Source organism: Triticum dicoccoides, chromosome 4A, assembly GCF_002162155.2.
Source record: "Triticum dicoccoides isolate Atlit2015 ecotype Zavitan chromosome 4A, WEW_v2.0, whole genome shotgun sequence".
NCBI classification, from domain to species: domain Eukaryota; kingdom Viridiplantae; phylum Streptophyta; class Magnoliopsida; order Poales; family Poaceae; genus Triticum; species Triticum dicoccoides.
The window spans coordinates 665,979,638-665,993,777 of NC_041386.1; the positions used below are offsets into that span (position 1 = coordinate 665,979,638).

The 14,140-nt window shown below is 50.6% G+C and overlaps 1 protein-coding gene across 5 annotated transcripts; it reads left to right on the top strand.

The window, feature by feature from the left end:
- Positions 1-9,196: 9,196 nt before the first annotated feature.
- Positions 9,197-13,518, top strand: LOC119287826 (UDP-glycosyltransferase 91C1-like). 5 transcript variants are annotated; one of them, XM_037567456.1, is made up of 4 exons: positions 9,197-9,731; positions 9,822-12,031; positions 12,123-12,282; positions 12,780-13,518. In XM_037567456.1, the coding sequence occupies exons 1-2, from the start codon at positions 9,300-9,302 to the stop codon at positions 10,869-10,871; spliced, it is 1,482 nt and encodes a 493-aa protein (XP_037423353.1). In that variant the 5' UTR covers positions 9,197-9,299; the 3' UTR covers positions 10,872-12,031; positions 12,123-12,282; positions 12,780-13,518. The 5 variants fall into 5 exon arrangements, with proteins under 5 accessions (XP_037423353.1, XP_037423354.1, XP_037423356.1 ...); XM_037567457.1 differs by having other exon boundaries at positions 9,822-11,986; XM_037567459.1 differs by having other exon boundaries at positions 9,822-11,949.
- Positions 13,519-14,140: the final 622 nt, after the last annotated feature.

Here is a 14,140-nt window from a genome sequence, read left to right on the forward strand (position 1 = left end):
TGAAAACTCTTTTTTTGTTTCCTTTGTTGCTTTATTTATTTTATTTTGTTTCTACTTACAACAAAATACTTATTGTTGCTATTTTTATTTTTTTCAGTTTTTTGTTCTGTTTTCTGCATTATTTATTTTTTGTTGTTTTTTGCTTTATTTTTTAATTCTTTTTGCTTTTAGTTTTAGAAAAATTATAAACTTTCTGTTAGTGCCATTAGTTTTCAAATTTGGAAACTCTTTTTTTGTACACATTCTTCCTGCAGCTTGCCAGGTATATACTATCGGTGTCAAGTAAACAGTGCGTGCATGCGTGGTATCCCTTGTTTGTCTGTCCTGAAAGGTTACTGAGAGCGGGCCAATCGTTGATGGTCACGAACAGCAACGCCTTTAGGTTAAATTCCTCCTGTTTGTGCTCATCCCACGTACGTACACCGTTTCCATTCCACAGCTGTAAAAGTTCTTCAACTAATGGCCTTAGGTACACATCAATGTCGTTGCCGGGTTGCTTAGGGCCTTGGATGAGAACTGGCATCATAATGAACTTCCGCTTCATGCACATCCAAGGAGGAAGGTTATACATACATAGAGTCACGGGCCAGGTGCTGTGATTGCTGCTCTGCTCCCCAAAAGGATTAATGCCATCCGCGCTTAAAGCAAACCATACGTTCCTTGGGTCCTTTGCAAACTCATCCCAGTACTTTCTCTCAATTTTTCTCCACTGCGACCCGTCAGCGGGTGCTCTCAACTTCCCGTCTTTCTTACGGTCCTCACTGTGCCATCGCATCAACTTGGCATGCTCTCCGTTTCTGAACAGACGTTTCAACCGTGGTATTATAGGAGCATACCACATCACCTTCGCAGGAACCCTCTTCCTAGGAGGCTCACCGTCAACATCACCAGGGTCATCTCGTCTGATCTTATACCGCAATGCACCGCATACCGGGCATGCGTTCAGATCCTTGTAGGCACCGCGGTAGAGGATGCAGTCATTAGGGCATGCATGTATCTTCTCAACCTCCAATCCTAGAGGGCATACGACCTTCTTTGCTGCGTATGTACTGTCGGGCAATTCGTTATCCTTTGGAAGCTTCTTCTTCATTATTTTTAGTAGCTTCTCAAATCCTTTATCAGGCACAGCATTCTCTGCCTTCCACTGCAGCAATTCGAGTACGGTACCGAGCTTTGTGTTACCATCTTCGCAATTGGGGTACAACCCCTTTTTGTGATCCTCTAACATGCGATCGAACTTCAGCTTCTCCTTTTGACTTTCGCATTGTGTCCTTGCATCGACAATGACCCGGCGGAGATCATCATCATCAGGCACATCGTCTGGTTCCTCTTGATCTTCAGCAGCTTCGCCCGTTGCAGCACCATCGTGCACATCGTCTGGTGCATCTTGATGTTCAGTAGCATCACCGTATTCAGGGGGCACATAGTTGTCATCGTACTCTTCTTCCTCGTCGTCTTCCATCATAACCCCTATTTCTCCGTGCCTCGTCCAAACATTATAGTGTGGCATGAAACCCTTGTAAAGCAGGTGGGTGTGAAGGATTTTCCGGTCAGAGTAAGACTTCGTATTCCCACATATAGGGCATGGATAACACATAAAACCATTCTGCTTGTTTGCCTCAGCCACTTCGAGAAAATCATGCACGCCCTTAATGTACTCGGAGGTGTGTCTGTCACCGTACATCAATTGCCGGTTCATCTGCGTGCATTATATATAATTAAGTGTGTCAAAAATCATTACAGAACATCATGAATAGATAAGAACAAGAGGCTAACCACGGTGGTGCCGGCGATGAGATCGGCGCGGGTGATCGACGGCGGTGAAGACGGGGACGGGGCGTGACGGACCGCTAAACCTAGATAAATATTGAGGAAAATGGAGCTTGGCGGTCGAGCTTGGAGAGGAGAAACCTTAAGTAGTGTGGCTCGGGCATTCCATCGAACACCTTGTGTGCATAGGAGGTGAGCTAGAGCACCACCAAGCCCTCTCCCCCTCGGCCAGAAAAAATAGAGCAGTGTGCTCTGCTCTTGCGCGAGGGGCTATATATAGGCACCACTATTGGTCCCGGTTGGTGGCATGAACCGGGACCAAAAGGTAACCCTTTTGGTCCCGGTTCATGCCACCAACCGGGACCAATAGTGGTGGGCCAGGAGCCAGGACCATTGGTCCCGGTTCGTGTCACCAACCGGGACCAAAAGGTCTGGACGAACCGGGACCAATGGCCCACGTGGCCCGGCCGGCCCCCTGGGCTCACGAACCGGGGCAAATAGCTCCATTGGTCCCGGTTCTGGATTGAACCGGGACTAATGGGCTAAACTGGCCTGGACGAAAGCCCTGTTTTCTACTAGTGTTCTCCTTTTCAGAAAAAACATACAAAGACTGCAGGATATATTATTTTGAACTGAAAGCACTTGATCATATGCAATGAACATTATTCAAACAAATGATGAATACATTTCAACACACTGTGAACTTTTTTGGCACATCTGTCCAAGAGACAATGCGTCTTTTTAAGTACTCTATGAGTATCTTTGACCTGCGATGAACAGATTTCTATACAGGATGAACATTTTCAAATACATTCCTTAAAATGAATTCACATTTTAATTCTTAAACCTGTTTTAACAAATATTATTTTAGGATTTTAAAATAATGTAATAATAAAAGGGAAAAAGATCTTAACTTCAAAAAAATTGAGTGGTAGATCTTAACTTATTGAGCCGCGTTGTGGGAAACCCATATAGAAGTAGCATGGGCCGATCAGTCTGCAACCCATCATCCTTGCCACTCCGATACAAAACAGTAATCCGTATTTCCCTCGAAAACAGAAAAAACCAATCCCGTGGCGCGACGCGCGAGAGGACCGGCTCAAGTCTCAGCCGGTCGACCGGCTGGGGTCGTTTCCAATCTCCGAACCGTCTCTTCTGGCGCGTACACTTGTTTTCCTACTCTACTCCGATCTCGAAAAAGGAAACAATACCCTATCCCACTGCAGTCCGAGTCCGACACGGACATGTGATTCTCGGTCGATTCACCCGAGACGTATCATGCCAACATACAGCCCAGATCACTACAATTACGCGCCTCTCTTCCCCAGACCTAGGCACAACTCCTCTCACAACTTCTGGGGCGCAATCGCTAGCTAGCTAGCTTCATGTCGTCACTCGCCGTGGACACCCCCACCGACAACTATCTGCCGCTCGAGGAAGCAGACGGTGATGACTACATGCACGGGTTACCTGACCAGCAAGAAGAAGAAGAAGAAGAAGAGGAAGAACATCAAGAAGAAGAAGAAGATTACAGCGAGAATAGCTCCCTGCAGATTAACGGAGAAGACATCCACGCGGAAAACCAGTTCGCTACCGTCTGGATCTTGGTGGCGCGCGAGGCTCGTCTCTACAGTCTCGCAGAGCTACAAGCGGCCAACACACTTCCTCCCATCAGCCTCACGGGTGCTCCAGATGACCCTGCGGTGACCAAGGCGCTGAAGACAGTGGAGGCGCCGGCCGACGAGCGCGACTGCCCGATTTGCCTGCAGGATGATGACGACGACGACGCAACGGCAGTGGCCGGCGCGTGGAAGGAAACGCCGTGCGGGCACCTCTTCCACGGGCGGTGCGTGGAGAGGTGGCTGCACGCGGAAGGGAGCTGCCCCATGTGCCGGCGCCAGGTGGTGACGAAGCGCATTAGCCCTGACACTAGCAGTGTTGCATCCCTGCGTTCAGCATTGGCGTATATCTTCGAGGCGTATGGCCAGGATGTTGTCACGGAGTTACAGCAGCAGTTGCTTCTCTAGGACATTATTTGGCTAGATGACACGCACACACATGTTAGATTGGCAAACAGCATAGGAAAATTATGTTGGGAAATGTACTCATATGTTCATTCAGATGTTCACATATGTTATTTATCATGTCATATTAATTATGGTAATTACTCAGAAATGGTAGAAATAGATGTGGAAGTTCAGCACCTGAGATATGTTCTGACCGAACCCTTGATCAGTTTTCATGATATTTGTGGCCAGAAGACCTTGCCTTCCAAATAATGGATGCATCACGTACGCAGACTGCTGACAGATTAAACCATTGATGGTCCTCAAGAACAGACTAGGGGCGACTAACAGACTCGCGTAGGCCCCCGCATCGCCCTCCCGCTCGGATGACTTGGGCAGCACCCAGTACCAGCCGCCAGGCCCTCCGCCGCCGCTGGAGGAGGCCGCCGGGCTAAGCGGCTAATCCCAGGCGTCTGACACGATGGCGGAGGAGCTCCTTCCTCTCACGGCGCGGGGTGTTGTGGGGCATCTTGACGAGCGGAGCGCGTGCCCCCGATTTTGGTCTCCATGGCACGTCGGATTGCGGCGGCGGGCCATCTGTCCACAGATAAGCGGTCGTGTGGAGGGCATGGTGGACGGGTCGCCAGCATGCGTGGTCTGGCCTCAGGTCAGATCAGATCTCGTTGCGTGGCGACAGAGATCGGTGGCGGCCCATGCACACGATGCTAGATCAAGGTTCGTCGAGCAGATGAGGGTGAAAACCTTGCTCTCGGCTAGTTGCCAAGGCCGGCAATGGCGGCGCTCTTCTCTGTCATCCCCTCCTTGAAGGCATCGCCATGGAGAAGCTCCAGACCTATATCCCCGATTGGATGACGGCGGCGCTGTTGTGTTGTTCCCCCTTGGGGGCGTCTTTTTTGGAGGTGTGCATTAGCTCGAGGGACCAGTGGACGGTTTCAGCCGTTGAACGGAGTTTCATGTGATGTATCGACGACGTGGAGTCTCGGCGGCGTGGCGCTGCAGGGTCTCGGTGACGGATACGTGATGATGGACGCGCGTGCGGAGGTGACGTTATCAGATGTCGCCGTGGTAAGGTATATCTATCGGTACCTGTTCTCAAGATGGATTGGTGAAAGAAGGTGGCGGCATCCTCTATAGCATGCGCGCAGGCGATGCCTACTGAGAGTGCGCTGGACCGTTGTGTGCCCTAGACCCGGCGATTGCGGCTTGGTTGAGGTCTTCGGTTTTAGATGTTGGATTTGATGTGAGGTCTAGGCAGGTGGCCCCGACCACACACACCACTTCATCAAGTTGGTACGAGTAACGACAAATGTTGCTAAGATGGTAATTTTAGACTTATTGATGTATAATCAATAAAAAGGCGCTCTGATGCAGAGACTGGGGGTCATCCTCCTTTTTAGAAAAAAAACGTAAAAATACCGCTGGATATATTATTTTCAACTGAAAGCACTTGATCATATGCAATGAACATTGTTCAAACAAATGATGAATACATTTCAACACACTGTGAACTTTTTTGGCACATCTGTCAAAGAGACAATGCGTTTTTTTAAGTACTCTATGAGTATCTTTGACCTGCGATGAACAGATTTCTATACAGGATGAACATTTTCAAATACATTCCTTGAAATGAATTCACATTTTAATTCTTAAACCTGTTTTAACAAATATTATTTTAGAATTTTTAAATAAAGTAATAATAAAAGGGAAAAGATCTTAACTTACTGAGCCGCGTTGTGGCAGGCCCATATAGAAGTAGCATGGGCCGATCAGTCTGCAACCCATCATCCTTGCCACTCCGATACAAAACAGTAATCCGTATTTCCCTCGGAAACAGAAATAACCTATCGCTCCGGTTTGGCAAGGATTAATACCAATGCAACCGCGGACGTGCCCAGGCATCAATCGGTCGATCTGGGGAGCAACGGCGAGCTTGATGGCGTCGCTTGCCATGGACGTCGGCGAGGACTACCTGCATCTGCCGCGAGACGACGACCACGACGAGTACACGACCGAAGGGCTCTCCTCCTTCGAGGCGCTGCTGTCCCTACCCTCGCGGCCGCCGGGCGCTGCGGCCTACGCGGCCGGCATCATCCCACGTGTTGCCGTAGCGGGGGCTCCATGCTTCTCGGAGTTGTCGGCGGCAGTGGCACAGGCGTTGACGACGGTGGACCCGTCATCCGACGGCCGCGGCTGCCCGATCTGCATGGACGATGGCCAAGTGGTGTGGAAGGAGACGCCGTGCGGGCACCTGTTCCACGGGAGGTGCGTCGAGACGTGGCTCAAGACCAAGGGGAGCTGCCCCATGTGCCGGCGGCAGGTCGTGACGATGCCGACGACGCGGACTGGTTCATGGAGGATTCTCCGGAGTGGCAGGCGCTTGCCCTCTTCCTGATGGTCAGCTCTAGCCTCGGGCAAAGATGGCAATTTACAATGATGGCAATTTACAATGAACTTACTGTCCTACAAAATTATATATTTGCAAATTCGTTCTATTTTGGAGACACGACTCAGGCAGAGGGAGCAGCAACTGAATCTGTTTAACTGTTTATGTCTGCAACAGTGTTGTTTTGTATCAGATTCAGTAGCAAATATGGATTGCAATCTTTCATGAACTTGTAAGGATCACAGAGTGTAGTATGTCTAGTATTTTGCTTATTTCTTTTACTTGCTGCGAATACACGCAAATAGTATGTGATCAGATTTTGTCAGTAGCCCAGAATGCATATAACCAAACACTCGGTGAAAGTTTGAAGGCCTGAACTTCGACTACAGGACATGTTGTTATTTAGATGTCGTCAGAAAGCACTGGACAAGCCAGCAAGCAGGCTGGGCGAGGAGTTATACTTTGACAGGGAAAAATCATGCTGAAGATGGTAGGGAGCAGGCACCAATGGTGTCATATCATCCCATCTCTAATGTTGCTAGCTAGTCGCCGGAATCAGCAACGGCATAAAAGCTTGATGTTGCCGGGAGCAAAGGAGGAGTGAGGACTTGCAAGAATATTTCATTTTGATGAATTGAGAGAAATATTGGCATCATAATAAAATAAGACTTAAAACCAAAGGAAATAAAAAGCAAGCCCAATAAAATAAAAAGGATATGCCATGGACACTTGACGAAGCTCCAGCTGTCCTGCAACGATAACGACCAACACCAAGGAGTGTTATTCACGCCATGAATGGACGCCTCGATGCCGAGAGCCGGGAGGTTGCAGCAACAGCCGCCACTTGCTTGGCGGCCTTCCATTAGGCAGCAATCAGAAGTTGTCTGAGTCAACAGGTGGCATCGACCTAGCCAACATGAAAATTGACCAGAAGCTCTGCCACAAGGATGATCCTCAAACATATTCTTGCTGAGTTCTCCACCTACACCGTCGAAGAGTGCCACTTAATGGAGTAAGCTTCGAGAACAAGAAGTTGGAACGATACTAAATGCTTCAATCAACATCGGATGTAGCCGAAGGTGATCGATCACTAGAGACATGTAGTCGAAGGCACCACACAACCACCATGAAGGGGGGTGGAAGGGTGTGGATGCAACTCTGTGACTACGTAAGGAACCACTGCTAGAATCCCCTTGCAAACACATAGAGGTCCAGAGCGCGAAACGACGGTGCAAACCAAGATTATACAACAAGTCGAAGGTGACACATCCATCAAGATAGTGGTGTCAAAGAAACCAACTTTGCCTGATCTGGATGATCAGATACCGGGGTTTCACCAGGAAACCATCCAATCTGAGAGTAAGAGTGTAGGTAGACCTCCATAGCTAGGCCTCCAAGGAGGTTTACCGTGCCCGAAACACTATTGTGATCAGCCCAAGCACAATCTTGGGCAATGTTTGCTTAGGGCGGAACACAAATCTAGAATGCCACCGTAGTGGAACGAACACATCACTACGACGCTCACTTGCTAATCCGAACACCTCCATCTATCCGAAGCTACCAAATGCATGCTTCTCAAGCAAAGCACCCAACACATCTACACATTGTCCACAATGAAGTCGGCTCCACGATCACCACTAGTGGGAGAGGATACGCGAAGGGCGACACCACCAACAAGGTGGTGGGGATGGAGGGAAAACTACTAGTTCCCATTAGCAGAGAGGCTGCACGGGATGGGTCACAATTACTACAAGGGTGGTCAGATCTGAAGTTAGCGGTCAAACATTTACCGCCGATGCCCGAAGCAGTATGTTAGAGTTCCGATCTACGATACACTCAAACGTACCAGATGCAAGGTAATTGGTAGTTTGATTACAAGCACCGGTGAGCTAAAGGGGGGGACAAAAGAAGGAAGAAGATGAGAGACAAGGTGGAAGAGAAGAGCCGGCTGTCATTTCAGTCGCGATCGGATGCGTAGCTATTTCCTTTTCTCGGGTATTCATATGTGGCAGCGCTAGCTCTTTCACATATAGGCTCACCTTTTCCCTCAATCGATGTGCTGGACAAAAGGGCATTCCCAAGTATGGACGTGTTACGGAAGGTTCCTAAGGCCTCGTACAATGATTGGTGCTTCCTAAAATAAACCTAATTCTTATAACCACTAGTTCTTTTCTCAACAAGTAGGGTACTTAATTACGTGTCTACCCTCTACAAGAAGCTTCAATGCTTACCAAAAGAACGATTTCTTTCTCTAAGCAACGCACACTGTACAACGCCTAACATGACAACACGGGAGCGGGTAGCCACATGAAATGCGAAAAAGGGTACATCAGCACCACAATTGTTTAACTAGTAGATAACGGGAAAATTAATTTTTGTGTGTACGGTTGGGCGTTTACAATCAGCCAGAACAAATTCCTCCCATCGAGTTCATATCCAATGGAAGAGGTTTCCCATGCTTCCATCATGGACCCACATTTTATCAATTCATTCCATTTGCTTGGTAGCACAAACAAATCTGTATATGAAACTAAGCAGCAACCTCAACGCAGCATGGCGCGCGCAACGATGCTCCGTCGTCCGCACCATGGAGCAGCTCGTGCAGCGCAGCACGACGACCCCCATTTGCAACAGCGTTACATAGCGCAGCATCCCCTCAGACCCGACAAGATGCGGGGTTGTAGAACCACGAGCGCGTTGTGCTCGAACGCCAGTTTGTAGCACCACAAGCTCTGCCGATCCGGCGAGATCCATGGCCAGCCGACACCGGATCAGAACTAGAGAGGATTCGATGGGATTGAGAGAGGGGTGAGAGACAGAGAGGAGAGATGTGGGGCAGAGTAGAACGTGGCAAAACCAAAATGAAGATGGGGTGAATGGGAGATTGAAGTCGTTTTCGTGGGGGAGAAGTCCCTGTCCCACCACCTCTATTTGTTTTCGTCCTGGGTAGCCCACTCAGCTCCCAAGCTCCATTATTGAGTTAGCTCGTGTTGCTCAATTTTTTATTTTTTGTATTTTTAGTTAGCTCGTGTCCATCAGGCAAGTAGGTAGGCAACAACGACACCAACCAAGCCTCTATTTTGTTATACTCCATCGGCGGATCGGTCCATTGCGAGCAGATGAAAATGGCAGCGGCGACTGCCGGCGCCGGTGCGGGCGGGCTGGAGGTGGTGCTCTTCCCGTGGCTGGCGTTCGGCCACATGATCCCTTTTCTGGAGCTCTCCAAGCGCCTCGCCGCAAGGGGCCACGCTGTCGCCTTCGTGTCAACGCCGCGGAACCTCGCCAGGCTGCCGCCCGTGCCGGCGCACCTGTCTGCCCGCATCCGCTTCGTGGCGCTGCCGCTGCCGGCAGTGGAGGGCTTGCCGGAGGGCGCCGAGGCCACGTCTGACCTGCCACCCAACAAGGTCGAGCTGCTCAAGAAGGCCATGGACGGCCTCGCCGGCCCGCTCGTGTCGTTCCTCGCGGCCGCCGTCGCCGCCGGCAGGAGGCCAGACTGGATCATCCTCGACTTCTGCCATCACTGGGTCCCGCCCATCGCCGACCAGCACAAGGTACGACGTTGTACGCCATCTCCACCTACAACGCACGTATATGCTGGTCACGTTTGAGGTTTGACAGCGGACGATGGATCGTATGTGCAGGTGCCATGCGCCGCGTTCCTGATCTTCCATGCCGCCTGTATTGCCTTTCTTGGGCCGCGGTGGGCGAACGATGCGTACCCGCGCACGAAGCCAGAGGACTTCACCGTGCCATCCAAGTGGATCCCCTTCCCGTCCACCACCGCCTTCCTCCACCACGAGGCCCGGCGGATGCTCTCGGACAACTTTGGTGAGAACGCGTCAGGCAGGTCGGACACTGACCGTTTGTGGGATGTATTCGAGCGTTGCCGCCTCACCATCCACCGGAGCTGCCGCGAGCTGGAGCCTCGCATGTTCACCCTCCTCTCAGATCTCTTGCGGAAGCCCGCCATCCCCGCCGGGATCCTGCTACCGGAGGCGGCTGACGACCGTGATCAAGACCACGGGCAGAGCAGCTCTGGTGGCGCTGGCGCCGACAGTCACCAGGTCCTGAGTTGGCTCAACGACCAACCACCCAAGTCTGTCCTCTACGTCGCGCTGGGAAGCGAGGCGCCACTGACTCTAGAGAACATCCATGAACTCGCCCTCGGGCTGGAGCTCGCCGGGGTGCGCTTCCTTTGGGCGCTACGCAAGCCGACCGGCACCAACAACGAGCACGAGCTGTTGCCGGCCGGCTTCGAGGAGCGGACGCGGGCGCGCGGTGTGGTCTGCACAGGGTGGGTGCCGCAGGTGAAGGTGCTCGCTCACGGCGCCACGGCGGCGTTCCTGACGCACTGCGGCTGGGGCTCCACCATCGAGAGCTTCGCATTGGGGCTTCCGCTGGTCATGCTCCCTTTCCTCACCGACACGCCTATGATTGCACGGGCGATGGCGAAAAGAGGGATCGGTGTGGAGGTGGCGAGGGACGATAGCGATGGCTCGTTCGACAGGGACGGTGTCGCAGTGAACGTGCGGCATGTCATGGTGGAGGATGAAGGAAACGTGTTCGCGACCAACGCCAAGAAGCTGAAGGAGCTTGTCGTGGACGAAGCGCGCCAGGAGCAGTACATCCACGAGCTAGAGGAGCACCTGAGACGCTACAAATATGACAGGGGCAGTACATCGACGAGTTGATTTGATCTCTTATCTTATAAATTACATCGATGCTTTTTTCTTTTCTTATAAAGGGCGATCGATTAAGTTGATACTTGGTAGCACAACTGAACACTCGAACAACAAGCTGTGAAGAGCTAGCTGCAGACGTCATGATTGCACACAACAAACTAAGGTCTCATATTCTGTGCGCATGCCTATGTTCAACAATAGTCAGTTGGCCCTGGAAAAAATGTGTATAAATCTGTTACGGGAGCAAATTTGTGTGTGTGGGGGTGGGGGGGAGGCTTCCCAGTGCTCCATTGTGTACAGGTGCCAATGATGCCATATAGGAAAAAAAGTAATGTGGCAAAGTAATTAAAGAGGAGAGAGAGCATTATGATGACCCCAAAAAGAAACGGTGCTAAATACATAAACCTATGTAAAATGGCTACCAATCAAGACATAAAATAGTTTAATTATTAAACAATTTCACGAGGGAAACTTCAGCTATAAAATTTAAGTACCTATGCATTGAGGAGACTAGTTGGTAAGATTTTTAATACACTTAACGCCTCATCTAAGTACCCATAGAACATATAAAGGATGAGCCAATACGCCCAACTAGCGCCAGTGGCCACGTTTCCTTTTATTCTGAGCGCGTTACTGTAGCGAGAAGGGAAGGGATAAGGTCCCGAGCGCCGCCTTCTCCCGCAGCACCTCAGCCGCCTCCTCTCCCTCTCCACCCAGCCGCCCCTCCCTGACGGCCTCCACCTTCTCCCTCTCGCCAAGCGGCCGGCGCGCCCCCCTTCTTCTCCCCACCCGACGCTGGTGCCGGCCGCCCGAGCACCTCCCCGTCCGCCCGTGCCTCGAGCCGCCGCCGGTGCTCCTCCTGTCGCCCTCCCCGCTCACCTCCGGCGCAGCTCGTCGTAGTGGAGAGCTATTATTTGGCGGCGGCAAGGAGAAGGGCGCCGAGGAGGTGACGCCGGCCGGCGTCGTGCCTCCCTGCATCGTCGCCTCCGACCTCACCATGTAGTTAACCTCACCCATCTCCCCTCCGTGCCTCCTTCCACTCCATCCTCGGCCATCCCCATCCTCGGATATCATGTGAGGAAAGAAGGTTTAGTATGCAATTATGGTGTACACCAGAGAAACATGTGTGTTTTTCCCTATGAAGACATCTACTTCTTGAGATAATTGATGTTAGTTATGCACTTGCAATGCAAATAATCTCTCTCTAATCAGTAACTGTGTTATCCCAAATGATCCCTCTATTTATTTTGCATGTTTCAGGTTTCTATACTAACCATCATCAAATAAGGTGAGAGTACTTTAGGGTTGAGTAAATGTTTCAGTTGGATGTTGAATTACCCCATCAAGAGAAGCTGGACAAAGAAGAGTGCTGTGGTGTTGGCAAAGTCAAATTTCACGGCGCCTGCTTCAAACCACACTGGTAGGTTGCCGATCCCTGATACATGGATCAGCTACACAGAAACACGCCAATTAGACCGTGCCACATGTATGATAGGAGCTCATCGGAGCATCGAAGCCATCAATTTCATGTTTGGTTTCTGTAAGTGTGGATGCTTCAATGTGGTAAGAATGCTATCATGCTACAATCATGGGTTTTTTCCCCCTAGGTTTGCTCTTAAGAGCTAATGTGTTGCATATGATATTTTTCTAGAATATGTTGCATATGATTTTGCTGTCATTGAGATTGTTATTTTCATTTGGATCAATAATTCCCTGTCTGATAGCTTGGTTTCTCTTCTTTTCTAAACGAGAGGGGATCACACTACCATTTTCATTATCAAAATTCAGAAGTCATGCTTGTTTTCTCACTGTGTTTTCAATTGTTTATACTAATGTAGGCACCTCTACAGCTATTTTTGGGAAATCAAGTGTCCGCACTATGGTTTCTATAAAACTGAGAGGATATTCATTTTACAGGCGCTGGCAAGGAGGTCAAGAAGGGAGCAACTTACATCGGTTCCAAGGATGCCGGCGACGCCTGCCATGGCAAACCGGCAGTGGACGAGCTCGGCCTGGATGTACCACTTCAAGTCCTCAGGCTGCTCCCCGAGCCCCAAGGGATCAAACCCGTAATCGCCAGGCAGCCTGCATCCAGAAGCGTCAAGCAATCCATCAGCCTAACAACGAACCATCGCCGCCTGCAGAGAACACCGGCAGAGGTTGCCACAGTTGACTGACGTGCCGTCGAGGTACGCCGGTAGGTCCAGCCCAGACAGCCATGTCGCGCGCTCCGCGGTGGCTCGGACGGCGAACCGGGCTCGTGACGACTGGACATTGTGTCCAGGCATGGTGGTCGTGCTCCTGCTGAAAGGTGTGGGTGGCCTGGAGGAGAGGGTGCAGACTCTTCCATGGGTGTTAGCTGCTAACGCCATGGCCGCCGCCGTCGGATTTGGCTGGTTGATCCCTTGCTCGCCTGACCGCAGCTGGCGAGGGTCCTTCTTGGCTGCAGCTGTTTTGGTTGGGGCGTGTGGGTGGTGCGTCGGACGGATCAAAAAGCCGTGGATATGGAACTAGAGGCGTTCGTACTTCGTAGCTCCAGTGGCTGTCAGAGTCTGCAGCTTGTGTTCTTTTTTTGCTTTCCTGAGGGGATGCAGCTTGTGTGCTGGCCGGAGTGTATTGAACGGTTATAATGCAGCTACCGAACTAGGTATACCTATTTGTGCTTATGTGATCTGCGGAAATTTGCATTCAAACTATGAATCGGCCAGCCTACCTACAACATTCAGATGTTGTATCTGCTCGTTTCGAGGTAATGTTTTTAACTTTGTCCTACAGGCTTCTATAGTTCTGCATGTGCATTACTTATTCGATGTTTCTGTCTTTTTCTCTTTGGGTTTCTACAGAATAGAGATGTCTATGGAGCTTGGGAACAGTGTCTTGGGTTGGAGTGGATTGATACTGCAATAAAACGGCCTATACAGCCTATTAAGTATGCAGTTGTCTTGCTGGGAGGTGAACATATCTAACTTTTGGATGCCAAGTTTTACCTTTACCCATGCTTGGGCTTAGATATGTCGTACCCATGCTTTATTGTCTATGTACCAGAGCTTCAATTGCTTTTACAAGATTTTCTGTAGGCTTTGCGTTTTTTCGGACAGTAATGAAAATCTTAATTTTTGTTATAGGGATATGTATCCCTGATGGCCTCCGCCTTCTCCCTCTCGCCCAGAGCAGGGCGGCCGGCGCGCCCCCCCTCTTCTCCCCACCCGACGCTGGTGCCGGCCACCCGAGCACCTCCCCGTCTGTCCACGCCTCGAACCGCCGTCGGTGCTCCTCAT